At 47.2% G+C, this 17322-nt stretch overlaps 1 protein-coding gene and 1 long non-coding RNA gene across 3 annotated transcripts; one reads left to right on the top strand and one right to left on the bottom strand.

Annotated features, from left to right (window-relative positions):
• Positions 1–73: 73 nt before the first annotated feature.
• On the bottom strand, positions 74–15171 carry tsc1a (TSC complex subunit 1a). 2 transcript variants are annotated; one of them, XM_085476585.1, is made up of 22 exons: positions 15027–15171; positions 14609–14726; positions 14317–14420; positions 14090–14242; positions 13811–13955; positions 13543–13697; positions 13381–13454; positions 10798–10988; positions 10620–10684; positions 10440–10551; positions 9151–9218; positions 8968–9064; positions 8685–8905; positions 8482–8615; positions 7979–8049; positions 7406–7572; positions 7129–7311; positions 6935–7045; positions 6429–6551; positions 1525–1712; positions 1311–1451; positions 74–1154 (listed from the first exon to the last, which is right to left on the bottom strand). In XM_085476585.1, the coding sequence occupies exons 2-22, from the start codon at positions 14715–14717 to the stop codon at positions 731–733; spliced, it is 3036 nt and encodes a 1011-aa protein (XP_085332711.1). In that variant the 5' UTR covers positions 14718–14726; positions 15027–15171; the 3' UTR covers positions 74–730. The 2 variants fall into 2 exon arrangements, with proteins under 2 accessions (XP_085332711.1, XP_085332712.1); XM_085476586.1 differs by having other exon boundaries at positions 8006–8049.
• Positions 15172–15254: 83 nt separating this feature from the next.
• LOC146697827 (uncharacterized) lies at positions 15255–16721 on the top strand. Its single transcript, XR_014923433.1, has 4 exons — positions 15255–16091; positions 16205–16266; positions 16367–16414; positions 16589–16721. It is a non-coding gene; the product is annotated as an uncharacterized LOC146697827 (long non-coding RNA).
• The last annotated feature ends 601 nt before the right edge of the window (positions 16722–17322 follow it).

Raw genomic sequence — 17322 nt, 5'->3', positions numbered from 1 at the left:
TAAATGTGTGGCAAATCTTTTTAAACAAAGAGCATTGAAAAGTGTGACAACTTTAACAAAAAACGCACAAACAGACGTTTACATCTTTATTTCTGTCACAGTGTTTCAGGAGCACATCTTTGGTTTGTCTGCAGTTACTGATCAGCTGACAAATCCATAAAGAAAACAATCATCAGTCGCAGCGTTTAATTTGGCATGAAGCACTTTTTGGCTTAAACAGGAAAATCAGCTGAAACACAGACTGTAGAAAAAAGACGGACAAAGGCACATCATCGACTCTGAAGCTTCAGCGTTACAGTTTCAGCCGCATCACTTTCTTGTGATCAAATCCTGGAATTTGATTGGCTGATGCAGGCGGCTGTAGCTGCTAGCTATCTGCGAGGCTTCACCTCAGCTAACTGGAGTCCCTGAACTAGACTCCTTTTATCATAACTATGGATCAATACTATGGCTGAGACTATGGCGGTACTAGCAGACCGCCCAACAGACCACTCCCATCAGCACTGGATAGGAGCGACTGTCCTTTTGATTGGATGCCACTTATTAGAGGGCATTTTTGTTTGTGGATACTAGCCAGGCTAGCTGTAGATTTAATTCCCCTAATAAATAACAATCGTTACTGAAAGTTTGCTGATCTTGGATCAGCCTGCTTATTGCCTTATCATTATCATCTTTATTGCTCTTTTCCAGAGTGAGGGCGGAGCCCCTAGGAACCCCACCTCCTCCTCCCTCAGATGTCGGGCAGTGTCTCGTCGTAGTCCATGATGCTCAGTTCGTGTCTCCTCTGTTGGACGGCGAGTGTCAGGTCTACGGGGGCCACGATGGGGTCTGCGGCTTGGCTCAGCGGCTCAGTCTGAGGACTTCCTACAGGGAGTGATGCCTCCTCCACCTCCTGACCGAGTGGAGGGCTTGCTGGTTGGACATTCACCTCCTCCTCCTCCTCCTGGTTCTGATCTGTGGGTCTGAACAGCTGTCGGGCTCGTTGCTCCAGGAAGGAGCCGACAGCCAGCGGGGAGTCGATGGGGGAGAGTGAGAGGGACACGGGGGAGGTGGAAAGGACCTCCACTGCTCCGTTCATGATCCCAACAGCAGAAGAAAACGGGAGGAGGGACTTTTGGCTTCCCTGAGCATCAGGTAAGGCTCCGCTGTCGGATCTGGAGGACAGTATGACACAGAAAGGCAAACATTTATCAACAACGCACACGTGGAGAATAAAAGCACAGACACTCGTCCTGGTTCTGCCCGTCTCATTAAATCATTTTGGACGTCTCTGTGGGATCGAGGCGTCCTCGGACGATGGCCCTGTTTACCTGCTGACGTCCTGCAGCTCGCCGTTTGGGTGAGCCCCGCCTCCCGCGATCTGACCGTACAGCTGAAGCATCTCGGTCTGCAGCGCCTGAGTAACTCTCCTCAGAGCGGTACAGCGGCTCTCCGACGCCGACAGCTCTACCCTGAAAGCGACATACGCAGTCTGAGTCCGACGCTTCCCGTGTGGAGAGTTCCAGAAGGTGAAGCCGGACTGACCTGTTCTGGTTCTTGGTGTCCTCCAGCAGTTTTTTCTGGCTCAGGATCAGCTGGTCTTTCCTGGCCTGCTGGCTCTCCAGCTCCGTGATCCTGTGATTGGCTGCTTCCAGCTTCTGTCTCTGCTGGACATCGTTGTCCTTCAGCCTCAGGAACTCCTTACCCACACTGCACTGCAGCATGGACGCCTCCTGACACACAGCAGAGTACATTTAGAACAGCGCACGCTCCATTCATCATAGTGGCCACATTTGCATTACACAAAAGGGTCAGCAGAGGGCGGTGTGTTGTTGAGAGAGTCAACTCCCCGACTTACGTCTGAGGAAGCGTAAAAGGTGTGCTATAACTCTGTACGTGCTTTTAGTGAACCGTCTTTAATAAGAAACAAAAATCTAAATCAAAACATACGTTGAAGGAGAAACGGAGGGCCTGTCTCAATATGCGTACTTGTGTTCTCGTCCAAAACTCAAACGCAGCAATGGCGGACGAGCGGGGCTAAAAACTTTTACATATTACTCTTTCTGGGTCACAAAATAAACTTTTAAGTTATTTTCAAGCGAGAATGTAGCTGTGTGAACTTCAAACATCTGCTCGATTTATCAAGATGTCACATATTTCCAAACGCGCTCTGACGTTTTCGGAGACGTCTGTGACCCGCCGGCTCCACAGCAGACAGCGAGGTCGAGGATTATTAGAGCCGGGGAGAACAGCGGACTCCCGGCACATCGTTTTCAACCCCCCCGCGGTCTTTTTGCTACTCAGGTTAACCCTTTACAGCCGATCGGAGCGGGCACGCTCTGTTATGCGTAACTATTTTTAAATCCCGGTAGCTCTGCAACCAAGTAAGCTAGCGCAATAATTTTTTTGCATATGAAACTGGAGGAGTTGTACTTACATCTGATGCCATCAGCTTGTCCTAGGTCACAGTTTCCTTCCACATATAGCTTTGCAAAAACTGCATAAAAATCACTTGCAGCAACAAAAACATGATATTCCAGAAACACGCTTCGCCGATCCATCAGCTGTTTGTAACACTTCCTACGTCCATCAGTGCGAACTATCACATGACCGCATGACCTGCCCGAAACCGGAAGTGACGTAATTTTGCGGAAATGTAGTTTTTTACGATCGGGGCCTTATGAGCTTGTGTTTTACTTGTTATGTGTTTTAAAAAGTTATGTTTGACTTTATGACTTTCTGTGTCGTTTCTGGGATGCTTAAGACTCATATTGCACTGCTGGAAATAGTTTATTTTGATGCACATGCTGTTTTTTTGCAAATTTGCACTATAATATTTATTTTCGTTTTTCCTGCAGTATATAAAAATTGGTGTATTTCAAAAATAAAACTATGAAGACACTCAAAATAAATTTCCTGTGGTGGGAAACTATTTTGTGTAACTTTTTTGTATTTACAGTTTTGAGTAGAGATGGCACGATACCACTTTTTTATGTCCGATACCGATACCGATATCATAAATTTGGATATCTGCCGATACCGATATGAATCCGATATAGTGTTTTTTAATCAACAAAACTGTTTTTTAAAATATCTTGCTGCATTTTGCAAGTCTGCAAGTTCATACTCAAGTTTAAAACAACAACTACACTAAAGCTATTCTGTTATACCTGTATACAAAAAAAATATTTCATAGTTCAGCAATACTGATCAATCTAATAAACTTAGACCTACACCATCCTCCCTATTCTGGTATTTTAAAGAGTACTTAGCGTAAATATTAAGCAACCTAACTAATAGGGTTCCAACTCCCAGCAACAACAAAAATAAATAAATAAAAAATAGGGAACCACCCCTCACGCTCCACCTCATGATGCTTAATCGACGTAATCAACCTTAATTTGATGCAGTGTGAAAAAAAATGCACAGAAATCAATTATTTTTCAAGAAATATTAAATAGATTCAACATCTTTCTTCAACAAAATTGCAGACTGCACAGATGGTACCTTCCCAAAGGAAAAAGTACTATAGCTTACTAGGGTATATATATTAGACTTAATAGTTACTATATACAGTAATTGACTTCTATTCATTTTACATCAAATTAAAACTTTGGGTGTCAGATAATTATTTATTAAAAGCTCGACATTTTAAATGAGAATAAGAAAGAAAAGTCTGTCTTTGTGCCCCTTTTCCCAGTTAATGCCCTATCGGCCCCCCTGGCTAAACTTTGCTAGATCCGCCCCTGCACAGTTACCAGCGTCAGCTACGTAGAAAAAGATCCTCGAGTAGAAAGTAATATTAAATAAATTCTAACAAAAGCTTATCAAGCTTAAACGTGCTGCTGTTGTTCAGCCGCTGGTTTCCTCTTTCTGGTGCAAAGTGGGCCAAAAACAAACAAGAGAGACGATCAGCTGATCATTGATCAGTTTCATGATTGAAGTAGCAGCAAGAAGAGACAGTCGCTCCATATATCGTTTGTTAAGCTTAACGCAGGAATGCTTTACAAACATTCAGAGATGGACTTACACACTTGCTTTACTTCTCTCGGGGATAACTTTGTTGGAGATGAAATGCCGGGTTGCTAGCGAAGCTCCACATGCTATCCAGACCACCGACAGGTCCCGCATGCCACAGCCGCTCTATCACGTGATGCATACTGCTCCGACGTGCTAACGTTCTGAGGTGAGTTACGGGTGTTGCAAGTTTGTGAGGTGCTTTCGTGATATTTAATGGATCGGATTACATTTTTTATTTTTCTCCGATATCCGATCCAGTAATTTAGGTCAGTATCGGACCGATACCGATACGTAATATCGGATCGGTCCATCTCTAGTTTTGAGGGATAAGCCTCTTAAATTTCTCTAACTACAAATATATGTTAAAAAAGCAAAAACGATTTTCAATTTTTTTGTAGTTTATTGCACTTTTTTGCAATTTATGTAATTACTATGCACCTAATGCAGACATATTATTAAAGTTTGGGCTATAATGGTTGTATTGATGTATAGCAACTTGAAATGCTCCTAAAAATGGCTCCACAGCCTGTAAAAATATAATATAAGCTCTGGTGGACTTGGTTCTATGGTAGGTCTTAAAGGGTTAAACAAACCCCAGCAGCTGTCTATTGTATTGAGTGTCCACTACAATAAAAATAAAAGCGTTCTAACATCTCACCTGCTTGTTTTTATTAAGGTATGTACACGTATGTACATGTACACTATTTTTATTAATGGAGATTTCACTACTGAGGTTAAACATGATATATAAGTCACTTAGATCACTTCTAAATGTTAATGTTTGGTTTGTTTCAGTGTTTAATTTGTTCCTGAGTAAACCGGTTCGGCTGTGATTAAAGCTTCATCACATATTACTCACAGTTAAATTAAGGACGGCAGTAAAAACTCTGGACCTGTGACATCATCAAGTACGCTGCTGTTCCAGTTGTACAAATCGCGAGTCCGTGCTCGCGTTCTCGGCGAGACCGGACTCGCCGAGAACGCGAGCACGGACTCGCGTACTTAGAATTGAGAAAGGGCCGGAGTCTGAGTAACGATTGTGATGTGCTGATCTCGGCAGGTTAGCGTGGAAGAGAAAACGTGTCTCACTGAAACGATGAGAAACACAGTCGTAGATGTGATTCTGCTAATCAGATCCTGAAGCTCTGCATGCAGGCGCGTGTCTGCGCTTTATCACCCACTCGTTCGCCGCTACAGTCGAGTAGCGCCTAAGGCGCGTGGGGTCGTCATAGCAACATGGCTAAAGGGAAAACGTGTTTTTACGAATCTGAGTTAAAAACAGATCCTGTTGAAGTGAATACTGACGTGACAGAGCTAACGATGAGTCATGTTCAGGTACGACGTAGAAAACAAGAAAATGTGATTTTGATGTTTGAGCTTTAGTCACAGAGAGAAACGCAGCAGGATGTGACATCACAGAGAGAGAGGAGGAGCCATGTGGGCGAATGAGGATGAAGGAGCGTTCGGTCTTTGAACACTGAACTGGATTTATTTATTTGTCTGTTTCTCATTCTTGCCGTGTTTACAACTTCCAAGCATTTGGAGTTTATCTACACCAAGGGTCTCAAACTCGTGGCCCAGGGGCCACTAACGGCTCACGTCACCCCTACTCACGGCTCGTACATGATGTGACGAAATATGATGCAGTTTGGCCGATGAAGTGACTTTTTATGTTTGTTGTCGAGCGCAATGTTAAAATAAGTTCTTTAAATGATTTAATATGAAGACAACATGAGCAGAGAGCAGGAACGTGTACACGTATGTCTGCACGATGATTTAGTTACAAACACAACGACATCAGCAGTGCTGCCACGTGTGGGACCGACAGAGGAGCGATGTGTTTGTTTGGTCATTCAATGAAAGGCTTCGGGTAGTTAAATTATACAGGCACAGTCGTCTTCTACAAGTTAGAAATTTAAAAAACAAAAAACATTTTCAGAAATATTTGTGTCTGTTTTCTTGTTTGTTTTTGTACTACTTGAGCACTAAAGTGGCTCCAATGAGACGACAGCAGTGGCCCTCGGCTCGTTCATATTCGAGGCCCCTGATCGACAGAGAGCCCCTCCTCTCCGTCCACCTCCCTGAAGTCAACATATAAATAACTACATATAATTTAACTTGTGTTACACTGACAGTGTACATTATGGACATTCACTTTCTAACAACCAAGAATTGAATAGAATAGCCTTTTATTATCATTGTACATGTACAATGAAACTGTGGGTGCTCCACAACAACTGTGCCTGAATAAAATATAAAAAGTAAGGAATAAACAGGAGAAATCTGTCGGCACAGACTGGAGAAGAAAATAGTAGCTGGCTGAAGCTGGCTGAAGCTGACTGAAGCTGGCTGAAGCTGGCTGAAGCTGACTGAAGCTGGCTGAAGCTGACTGAAGCTGGCTGAAGCTGGTGTGTGTGTGTGGGTCTTACGGTGCAGCGCTGTGTCTCTCCGCCCTCCAGCTGTTGCTGCAGAGCTTTGTTGGTCTCTCCGAGCAGGACCAGCTGCTGGTTCAGCAGGAACATCTGTTGATGCAGCTGCTCACTGCTGCACAGCTGGAGACACACAGACACACAAACATCTGCAGAACAGGACTGAGTGGGAGCAGCTGCCTCAGGACTTCAGCTGTGGTTACTGTTTTTGAGCCACTGTGGGCTCGTCCTCCTTCATTATTCAGAAACAGAAAAACTGGCTTTGTCTTCAGTTTCTCTGCTGCTGGTTTAAACTGAAACAGCCTGAGCACACACGGACTCGTTACAGACTCGACAGACCTATCGGTGTCTGACAGGAAGTGAAACCCCTCTGACCCACATATCTGCCTCCTCTCGGTGTGTATTTAGTCGTCATGGACACACTGTGATGCTGCGAGGCCACACACAGAGAGAAGCAGCTGAGCGCCGTGCTCCTTCAACGATGCCATCGACTAATCGGGACTCACCTTCACTGACAGCTGGGTCAGCTGGTGCTCAGCATTATACGCCCTGTAATTGGCTTTCTGAAGCTCCGCCTCCAGATCCTGCAGTCTGCTCTGGCACTCCTGCAGCTCACCCTGCAACAGCCAATCAGAGCACAGGATGTGAAGCTCTTTGCTGATGGTGTGTGTGTGTGTGTGTGTGTGTGTGTGTGTGTGACCTGCAGTCTCTGGCTCTCTCTCTGCTCGTCTCGTTGCAGCTGCAGCAGATGTGCAATGTGTGTGTGCAGCTGCCCGCTGCGTGTGTGTGTGTTGCGCTGCAGCGCCGAGTATCGGCGCTGCTCCTCGTCCAGACTCGCCCTCAGACTCCGGATCTCCTCGTCTTGAACGCCGAGCTGAGACTTCTGCAACCAGCAGCGTGACGGAGGAGAGAAAACATGAGAGGAGGGGCTACGTGGGTGGTGTTCAGCATCATGATGAGGTTGACGTGTGTGTTACCATGGCAGCGCTCTGCTCCTCCAGCGTTGTCGCGTTGATGACCCTCCGCAGCAGCCGGCGGTTTCGGATGGCGTGCTGTTGCCGCTTGAAGCGCTCGTACTGGAGCTGAGCATGGACGAGCAGCAGCTGATTGGTCAGAGACTGAAGCTCCTCCTCCTGGGTGGAGCCTGACACACACACACACACAGTTCTAATGAAATCCTCTGTGCTGATGCAAACCCGGCAGCTTGACGCCGCAGCTCGTCTGAGGGTCATTAAACGAGCTGAGCGTGGTCAGTACGGCGAATACGAGAGAACCGGAGCACGGTGTCCCACAGCTGCCAAGAACCAGCGTGGATCCTGCCGCGAACCGCTTCCTCATCAGCCTCAAGACGTGAAAACTGAACCCGAGAACACCAGCCGGCTAAATCAAACCTGAACGCAGATTCAGGACGGCGCCCGCAAACAGCAGCGAATGTGACGACGAGCTGAAACAGCGGCGCGGGTTCAGGAGCTTGTCAGCTCCACACAGTGAGCTTACAGCTTCATGTGCATGTGAGGTTAATGAGCGTGATGAGGCGAGAGTTCAGGTACCTTTGCTTTTCATGCTCTGCTGTTTACCTCCAGAGTGACTCCGATCCACCGACTTACTCCCAGCTGATAACCTGTGAACACCACAGAAGAAGAAAGAGGTGACGCAGGTTAGCACGTTTTACACAACATCAGACGGGTCTCTGATGACACGCGTGCAGACGTTTCAAATCTAAGGACACGGTTTCATCGACAGACTAGACGATGGCTGCACCTCGCTCCATCGATCGGCGAGCAGCGGGAATCTCGCTTCGTGTTTAATGTCTTGTTTTGTCGCCTCACCCCGACCGGCCTCTCCTCCCTCAGCCTGGCTGTGCTGCAGCTTTCTTCCTGTTAGAAGGACTTCTGTCTTCCCACTATCTCCAAAGCGCTCGCTCAGGGGGCGTTTATGCATTACAATATGAAGCTAGGCGACTCACACCTTTGATGTGATACTGATCGGTGTGTTTTGGGCGTGAGGCGGCGTTCTGCCTGATAATGCCCTCTGATAACTTCCTGCGGCTCACCTCCTGCTGAGGCAATCGTGGGCGTTGTTTCCACGGGCAATCAGCTGGTCCAGAACCTTCAGAGGGGAGACAGAGGTCACCTCCTCCTCTCTGTTCTCCCTCTGTGGTCCTCCCCCCTTCTTCTCCAGCACCTCCTGCAGGACACAGCACGTTACCGAGCACGCTCACAAAAACCACCTGTGGCTCGGTCCACCTGACCTTACCTGGGTCTTCTTCCCAACGAACAGCATGGCCGCCCGCGGCAGAGCGAGCTCAAACAGCGGGTCATACGGAGAGCTGGGGCTGTAGTCCGAGAGGGCGGAGCCTGGCTCTTCAAATCTGGGGTGAGGAGTGGTGAAGCAGGGAGGCAGGGGGACCCCTGAAGCCTGAGTGGGGGTGGAGGTGATGAGGCGGGGCGAAGGCTGCTGGGACTCATCTTTAACATCTGGAGACAAAGAGAAGATGAAGAAACAGCTGCAGTGACATCACTGAGATCGATCAGCTCACCTTGTCTGTTGTTGTTAACGAGGTCACTCAGGCCTTGCTCCTCCCCCTCAGTGATTGGCTGACAGGTTAACCCCTCCCCATCTTTGACCATCCTCACCTGCAGGGAGACAAAGCAAGACTCTTCCTTCACAATAAAAGCAGCCCAGTTAACTCCCAGTTGTTTAACTGAAGTCTTTAACTCACCTGGCTGCGGTCGGGCTCCTTAATGGGAGGAGCCTCAAGAATGGAGGCTGATGAAGGCAATTTCTCACCTGCGTCCACACACACACACACACACACACACACACACTATTAACACACACACACATTATTAACACACACACACATTATTAACACACACACACACACACTATTAACACACACACACACACACACACACACACACATTATTAACACACACACACACACACACATTATTAACACACACACACATTATTAACACACACACACACACACACACACACACATTATTCACACACACACATTATTAACACACACACACACACACACACACACACACACACACACACACATTATTAACACACACACACACACACACACACACACACACACACATTATTAACACACACACACACACACACACACACACATTATTAACACACACACACACACACACACACACACATTATTAACACACACACACACACACACACACACACATTATTAACACACACACACACACACACACACACACACACACATTATTAACACACACACACACACACACACACACACACACACATTATTAACACACACACACACACACACACACACACACACACACACACACACACACATTATTAACACACACACACACACACACACACACACACACACACACACACACACATTATTAACACACACACACACACACACACACACACACACACACACTATTAACACACACACACACACACACACACACACACACATTATTAACACACACACACACACACACACACACACACACACACACACACTATTAACACACACACACACACACACACACACACACACACACACACACACATTATTAACACACACACACACACACACACACACACACACACTATTAACACACACACACACACACACACACACATTATTAACACACACACACACACACACACACACATTATTAACACACACACACACACACACACACACATTATTAACACACACACACACACATTAACACACACACACACACACACACACACATTAACACACACACACACATTATTAACACACACACACACACACACACATTAACACACACACACACATTATTAACACACACACACACATTATTAACACACACACACACACACACACACACACACACACTATTAACACACACACACACACACACACACACACACACACTATTAACACACACACACACACACACACACACACACACACACACACACACACATATGTGAGGTCACCTGACATGGAGGTGCTCCTGCTCAGTGGGTGGGTGGAGCCTAAAGCAGTGCGTTCAGAAGGGGGTGTGGACAAACCACAGTGTAAGGCGGGGCTCCATGTGACGTCGTCAGGCTGCACACAAACAGGAAGTGTCAGTGCTTGCTCGTCTGGCCCACAGATTAGACAGACAGGTGAGTTACCTGCGTGCAGGTGTTCAGGTTCAGCTGAGGCACACATCTGGATCCCAAAGGACAGACTGAACTTCCTGTCAGCAAACACAAACACTTAATTAAAAACATCCGTTTCCTTCTGGTTTCACTTTGACCTCTGTTACAAACTGAACAGGAGGTCACATGATCTCACACTGCTGTTACTCACCTGAGCTGCTGACAGCGTCTGTGACCGGAGGACTGCAGGTGAGGTCCAGATGAGGGAGGGGAGTCAGGGGGAGAGGTGTGATCAAAGAGCAGGAGGAGGAGCAAATGTCCTCCTCGCACGAAGACTCCAGAGGATCCAGGGACACTCTGGAGCACTCGATCACAATGTCATGGACTTCGTAACACCTCCACCTGAGTGGGAGGAGGGGAGTGTCAGTCTGAGCTCAGCAGGGAGCAGCTCGCTAACTCCAGCTGCTTCTGCTCGCCAACAGCTTCAAATAAATCGCCCAGTAAAGGTGTCCCACAGCTCAGTGCTGGGCCCATTACAGCACCAGCAGTCAGAGGTTTGGACACAGCTTCACATTTAATGGTTTTTCTTTCATCACTGTTTACAGTGTAAATTCTCACTGAAGGCATCAAACTGAATGAAAACGTGGAATTATGAAGTAAACCCAAACATGTTTTATATCCACCCTCTGCTTCGATTCCTGCTTCGCTCACTCTTGGCCTTCTCTCCACGAGCTTCATGAGGTCGTCTCCTGAAATGGTTTCCAACAGTCTTGAAGGAGTTCAGAGATGCTGAGCGTTTGTCGGGCCTTTGCCTTCACTCTGCGCTCCATCTCATCCCAAACCAGCTCCTCTGGGTTCAGGTCAGGTGACTGTGGAGGCCAGGCCTCCATCGCTCTCCTTCTTGGTCCTCACACAGCCTGGAGGTGTGTTTGGGGTCCTGTTGGAGAATAAATGATGGGACGGCATGTCGCTGCAGGATGCTGTGGTGGCCATGCTGGGTCAGTGTGCCTTCAGTTTGGAAGAAATCCCCAACAGTGTCACCATCACACCCCCTCCTCCATGCTTCACAGTGGGAACATGCACGTGGAGACCATCGTTCACCTTTTCTCCCCAAAGACACGGCAGGTGGAACCAAAGATCTCAGGTTTGGACTCATCAGACCAAAGCACAGATGGTCTGATGTCCATTTGTTGTGTTTCTTGGTCCAAACAAATCTCTTCTTGTTGCTTTATCTTAGTCGTGGTTTCTCAGCAGCTGTTTGACCATAAAGGCCTGATTCACACAGTCTCCTCTGAACATGTACAGATGTGTCTGCTACTGGAGGTCTGTGTGGCATCTGTCTGGGCTCTGATCTGAGCTGCTGCTACATGATCCCAGATGTCTTCAGTTTGTATCTACAATGTGGAAAGTAGCACCAATGAAGAAAGCCCACTAAATGAGAAGGTGTGTCCAGAGTTCTGACTGGTAGTGCAGATCTGATATGACGATGACACGTCTTTCATGTTACTAAAATCTAACCCAACCCGACCTCTGGTGACCCGGACTCTCCCGTTTAATTTGCAGCAGTTTGAAACTCAATGTTCAAACGCTCAGTCACGCTGCAGTTCATACTTTACTCTGATTGGACAGCAGAGGTCATGTTTCGTTCATGCTGTGCTTCAGGTCACGTCTCAGAGGACACGCTGTCAGTTTGGATACTGACGTTCGTGGTAGTGACGAGTGCCACTCTCAAACGACATGCTCGCATTACCTCGCTTTTGTTTATTCTTTATGGACCTTTTCATTGGTCGCAGTCATCTTTGCTTTCCTGTTTCTACAGGAACAAGTTTTTCCACTCTGAGTAGTAATCGCTATGTTGTATTTTGTTAGTTAACGGTGGACGCTTTTACTGCCACCTTCTGGCAGTAAGTGAATCTTACATCCTGCAGACAGCAGTGGAAGAGAAAACATATTTCAAACAGAAAACAGTCAAAGTATTCTTGTCATTTTAAATGTTTGGAGTTAGAGACGTCAGAGTCGCGATACCCAGCTGAATGCCAGGGTAAGAAAACCAAAGAAAACCGTGCAGTTGACGGGTAACTAGGCTACACTGCCTTTCTTATCAGCGTGAGAGGGTGGAGTTATCACGGCAGGTACGCTAGTCGTCGTGTCACACGTAGCTTCTGCGTCTGAGCGACTTCCTTCGTTTTCAGGATAGCAGACTTTTGTAGCTGCATGCTGCCGTCTTCACTTCCTGAAGAACTGCAGGATCAGAGTTTCGCTCCTTAATCCTCAGATAGATGCTAAAGAAGTGCACAAGGTTTCATTCCAGGCCCTCCTTATCCAATCTGTGTGTTTACTTGTGTTCTGTGTATTTCTATCATCTCCTAAATCACTGATCAGGCTTGGCCGACCTCCCTCAGACTAACAGCTGCTGCAGACGTCCCTGTTTTTTAAAGCTGGTTACAAACTTGGAGATGAAATGTGTTGCTCTGAGGCCACATCGTGTGTGCGCCCGTGTTATTTGAACCTGCTGACAGATCAGAGCGCATCACTTCCTGTCATTAGCTGGAATCGAGTGGCGGGCTTCGTCGTCAGATAAAGGAAAGTTTGATGTTGAGCTGCGGTAAACACGCCTCTGCGACGCGAATTCAGCTGGACAGGATACTTTAAGAAAACTCAATCAGATGTTATTTTCTTTCTTTCTTGTTGATTTGCATTCGGTTGAGCTCAGCGCTGGGTTCACTCTGTCAAAGGACCTGCTGACCTGGTTCTGCACGCTCAGGTGTGGTTTCTGTCTCCAAGCTGGACTCACCTGGACGGGTCCAGTTCGTAGTCCTGAGTGCCTGTAACGAGCTCTGGGTGAATCCGGACGTGTTCCAACATCGGCTGACGGGACAGGACAGAGTGTGAGGTGAAACTGAAGGAACACCTGCGGTCATCACATCAGTACCGCCCCCTGCAGGTGTGCACTCACCTTCACCACCTCCTGGAAGGTGTCCAGGTTCTCCTTCATGCTGTAGTGCAGCCGCAGGTAGGAGATGAAGCTACAGGGGAACATCCCATACAGGCGGTGGAACAGAGAGTACGTACCTGCATGGAGGTGCACCAAGTGGGCCACAGGCTCATGACCTGCACGAGCCAATCAGAAAACATCTTATCAACCACTCAGAGAAGCAGACTGACCAATCAGAAAGCATAAGGAGCTGCTTCCTGCAGCGCCCCCTGCTGTGTGAGTGAGTTACCTGGGTTTTTGCAGCTGCGGGATGCAAGGCGCCCAAACACGTCAAAGAAGTCATTGATGTGCTGCTTCCCGGCCTGAGGAATCATGGGTAACAGAGTGACCAGGACCAGGACTCCCGTGATAAGGACGACCACATCGCTGTCCGTCTGAAAAACAGGAAGTGGAATTCTGAGTTTACAGCAGCAGGAATCCGACCTGTGATCCGACCTCACATGATCGACATCATGACAGAATCTGAATGTGCAGGAGGACAGGTGTGTCTCAGGTGTGTGTGTATTACCTTGAGGCAGCGCAGCAGTGACAGCAGCAGCGGCGAGCGGCTGATGTGATGAACCCATGGCGGCTGTTTCCTGATCAGGTGACCCAGCAGGGTGAGGGCGCCCAGCCTGGTCCCGGATCGACTCACAGACTCGTTGAGCTTCTCCAGCAGCACCTAGTGGGCGGGGCCAACAGGTGTTAGAGTCACAGAGATAAAGAACAGGAGATCTGCGAGCAGGCGAGGCTCACTTTGTGATGCGGCTCCCTGATGGAGGAGAGGAGGAGCAGGGCCTGAGAAGATGACGAGTCCAGGTAGTACTCCACCACGGAGGAGAGGACAGCGCCCCCTTTGTCTGAGAGGAGAAACATGCATGCTGGGAGCTCTGCACTGATTGGCCGTCACAAGTGATGTCAGACTGAGTTGATAAGGTTGCTTTGTTGGACGTCAGCAAAACTGCAGCTTCGTGATTGGTTCACGTGGTGAGCGCGTCACAGAGATGCAGACCTGCGTCATTCCTTTGTGCTGCACAGTTGAACTCACCTGTACTCAGCTGCTGGTTGACTGCAGCTCTCACTCGCTCCGCCTCCTGCAGCTCTGAACTGTCCAGTGAGAGCAGGAGCTCGCTGATGCTCGCCTGCTCCCTGGACATCGCGGACACCTGCAATTCGGCCAGACAGTGAACGCATCATAACACAGGCCAGACAGCTGAACGTCACGTGAGGTCACGTTGACGTCATCGTGTTCAGTTCTCTGTGACAGAGGAACAAAATCAATAATCGATGATTATCTGCTACTTCTTTTTCTGTCCCCACACAGTCATCAGTGTGTGCTGGCCTAACACTGCGCAAACTTTGACCTCACGCCTGTTGTGTAACAGCTGCTGTCACGTCACTGGTAGCCCTCCGTTAGCAGCTGATGCTAATCTAACATGCTAACAAGCAGTGTAGCGGCCACGTACCGGCGTCCCGGGACCCGACCCCGCGGAGGAGCCTCCGGCCGGGATACGGAGCGCAGACAGCCGCTCAAACCGACCAAAGAGCCGCAGAGACGGTTACCTTCAGACCTGCTGATCCCAGCACGGAGTAGCCATCTTCAGCTACAGCAGGACCCGCCCACCGCGGTGACACGAGCCTCAGCAGCCAATCACACACAGGAGGCGTTCAGAGCCACCCGTCAAGATGGGAAAAAGGATGATTTATTATTATTATTATTATTATTATTATTATTATTATTGTTGTTGTTGTTGTTGTTATACTTTTGTGTGGATACAAACAAACAGCTGGGGTCCGTTCTTCGTACCTCGCTTACTACATCCAAGATCAAATCATCGCACTAACTTTGAGCTCACTATCCCGGTTCTCCGAACACACCTGTTGTTGACGATCAGTACAGCTGGATGAAGTAATGTGAGATCACTGGGTGGCTTAACAGGGGCTACGCATCGATAGTAGAAACATTGATCGGCAACCCTTTGATTGGTCGGCGAAAATGTCGAAGGAGCGCTCGGTATTTTTCGGCAGCAGAGCAAGAACCCTTGATTGAGGGATTTCAGGAGTTTCAGAGTTTAATCAGAACGCAAGGGAACACTGCAAAGGCTGCAAAAGCAAGGAGAGAGGGCTGGCAGAAAGTTGCTGACAAATTAAACTCGTAATTAATGTATTATATTATATTACATTATGTCCTCTTTCACATTAGAGCCACGACAGGACCCACTAGAACATGGGAACAAGTAAAAGTGAAATATAAGAATATTCTACTGAATGGTAATATTTCTCACTTATATTGCTTTTCGTGTCTTGGAAAGAGACCCTGAAATAATCTGTTTGTTTGTTTATAACAGCAACCAAGAAAAGGGCAGAGCACAAAAAGACAGGTGGTGGTCCTGCACCGCCTCGTCACACCCCGGCAGAGGAGCTGGCCCTAGGGTTGAATGCCACCAGACCCATTGTTGAGGGCATCCCTGGGGGCAGCTCTTCCTTAGACCAGCAGCCGGGGTGCAGTAGCAGCAGCACCTTCATAACTGGTAAATCAGCCCATAATTCTATTTGTACAATGTAAAATATTTGGTTGTTGCCTTAATTAAAATGCTTTTTGTACTTTGACATTTATTGACACTGTGGGTTTTTGTGTGTGTAGTTTTACATAACACTCCATCACTTTTACCTGTTCCCATGCAAGGGGTGACTGAAGCATGCACAGTAAGTTGGGATATATATATATCTTTTTTTTATTTATTATTATTTAGACCAATAATAATAGTCACAAAATAAAAGACACCATTTTGTTTCCATTGCACAGGACAGTGAAGCAACCCTGTCAGATGACTGTGGTTTGGAGGAAGTCCCTGTAAGTGCCTAATTTGGCCTGAATTTGTATCTACTTGTGTACTTCTATGTGTTTCTGACTCAGTATGATTTGCAGGCAGAGAGGCCTGATACAGAGGTGGGCAGTCTTGTAATTAATTTTACTTCCTATGTGACATGTATTGACCGTTAAATGTTGTCTCTACAATTGAAACAGGGTGACATTCGTTTGCTCTTTAAGAGAAGTCTCCAGCAAAAAATGGAGTACACTGAGCTGAAGAAACAAAAGCTCCTAGGTGAACTCGAACTTCAAAAAGTTCAACTAGAAATTGAGTTGCTTCAAAAGGAACTTCAGAGTAAGTAAACATACACTTTCATACAGAGCACTATTGACGACCTTGCGTGACACAGTATATATGATTTTTTTCCAGGCAAATGATGACTGGCTTTTTTTTTTTGATGAGACAGAAAAAGATGTTCAAATAAATTTCAATGAAAAATATGTTTTGTCATGTTTTTAATATTCGAAATTGTGTTGCACAATCCTGTCCCGTGCAGCTCTGCCACTAGGTTGGTCCAAGTGCACTGGCTGGAGGTCATCATCAGGCCGCACCTCCACCACAGGAGTCCTCTCCTTTCTGATGGTGGCAATGTTGTGCAGTACGGCACATGCAACAGTAATGTCACATGCCCTGTCAGGTGCAACCCTCAGACTTTTCAGACACTGAAATCTTCCCTCTATTTGCCCAAAGGTCATTTCAATGCGTGCCCTTGTCCTGGCTAGAGCTGCATTGTAGCGGGTTTGTGGCCCAGGGCTGGGGTCAGGGAACGGTGTCATGAAGTACTGCCTGCATGCATAACCTGTGTAATGGAGAAATGCTGTTATGTTAGGCCCAAAATAAGTATGAAATATCAAAATAAGTCTCTTTTTCTTACCACGCTCAAATAATG

This window comes from Copadichromis virginalis, linkage group LG12 (genome assembly GCF_057382275.1).
Source record: "Copadichromis virginalis isolate Kocher_CV1m ecotype Utaka linkage group LG12, C_Virginalis_male_GT1.1, whole genome shotgun sequence".
In the NCBI taxonomy this organism is placed as follows: Eukaryota; Metazoa; Chordata; class Actinopteri; order Cichliformes; family Cichlidae; genus Copadichromis; species Copadichromis virginalis.
Note: the sequence above shows the minus strand (reverse complement) of the source record. Positions and strands in the feature narration are given on the sequence as shown.

Excerpts from the sequence above, each read along its gene's own strand:
- tsc1a (XM_085476585.1), bottom strand. The coding sequence starts at position 14,717 with ATGTCCAGGGAGCAGGCGAGCATCAGCGAGCTCCTGCTCTCACTGGAC. Across the intron at positions 14,421-14,608 it reads CAACCAGCAGCTGAGTACAG|ACAAAGGGGGCGCTGTCCTC; the intron begins GTGAGTTCAACT and ends TTCTCCTCTCAG. Across the intron at positions 6,552-6,934 it reads TGACCCAGCTGTCAGTGAAG|CTGTGCAGCAGTGAGCAGCT; the intron begins GTGAGTCCCGAT and ends GTGTGTCTCCAG.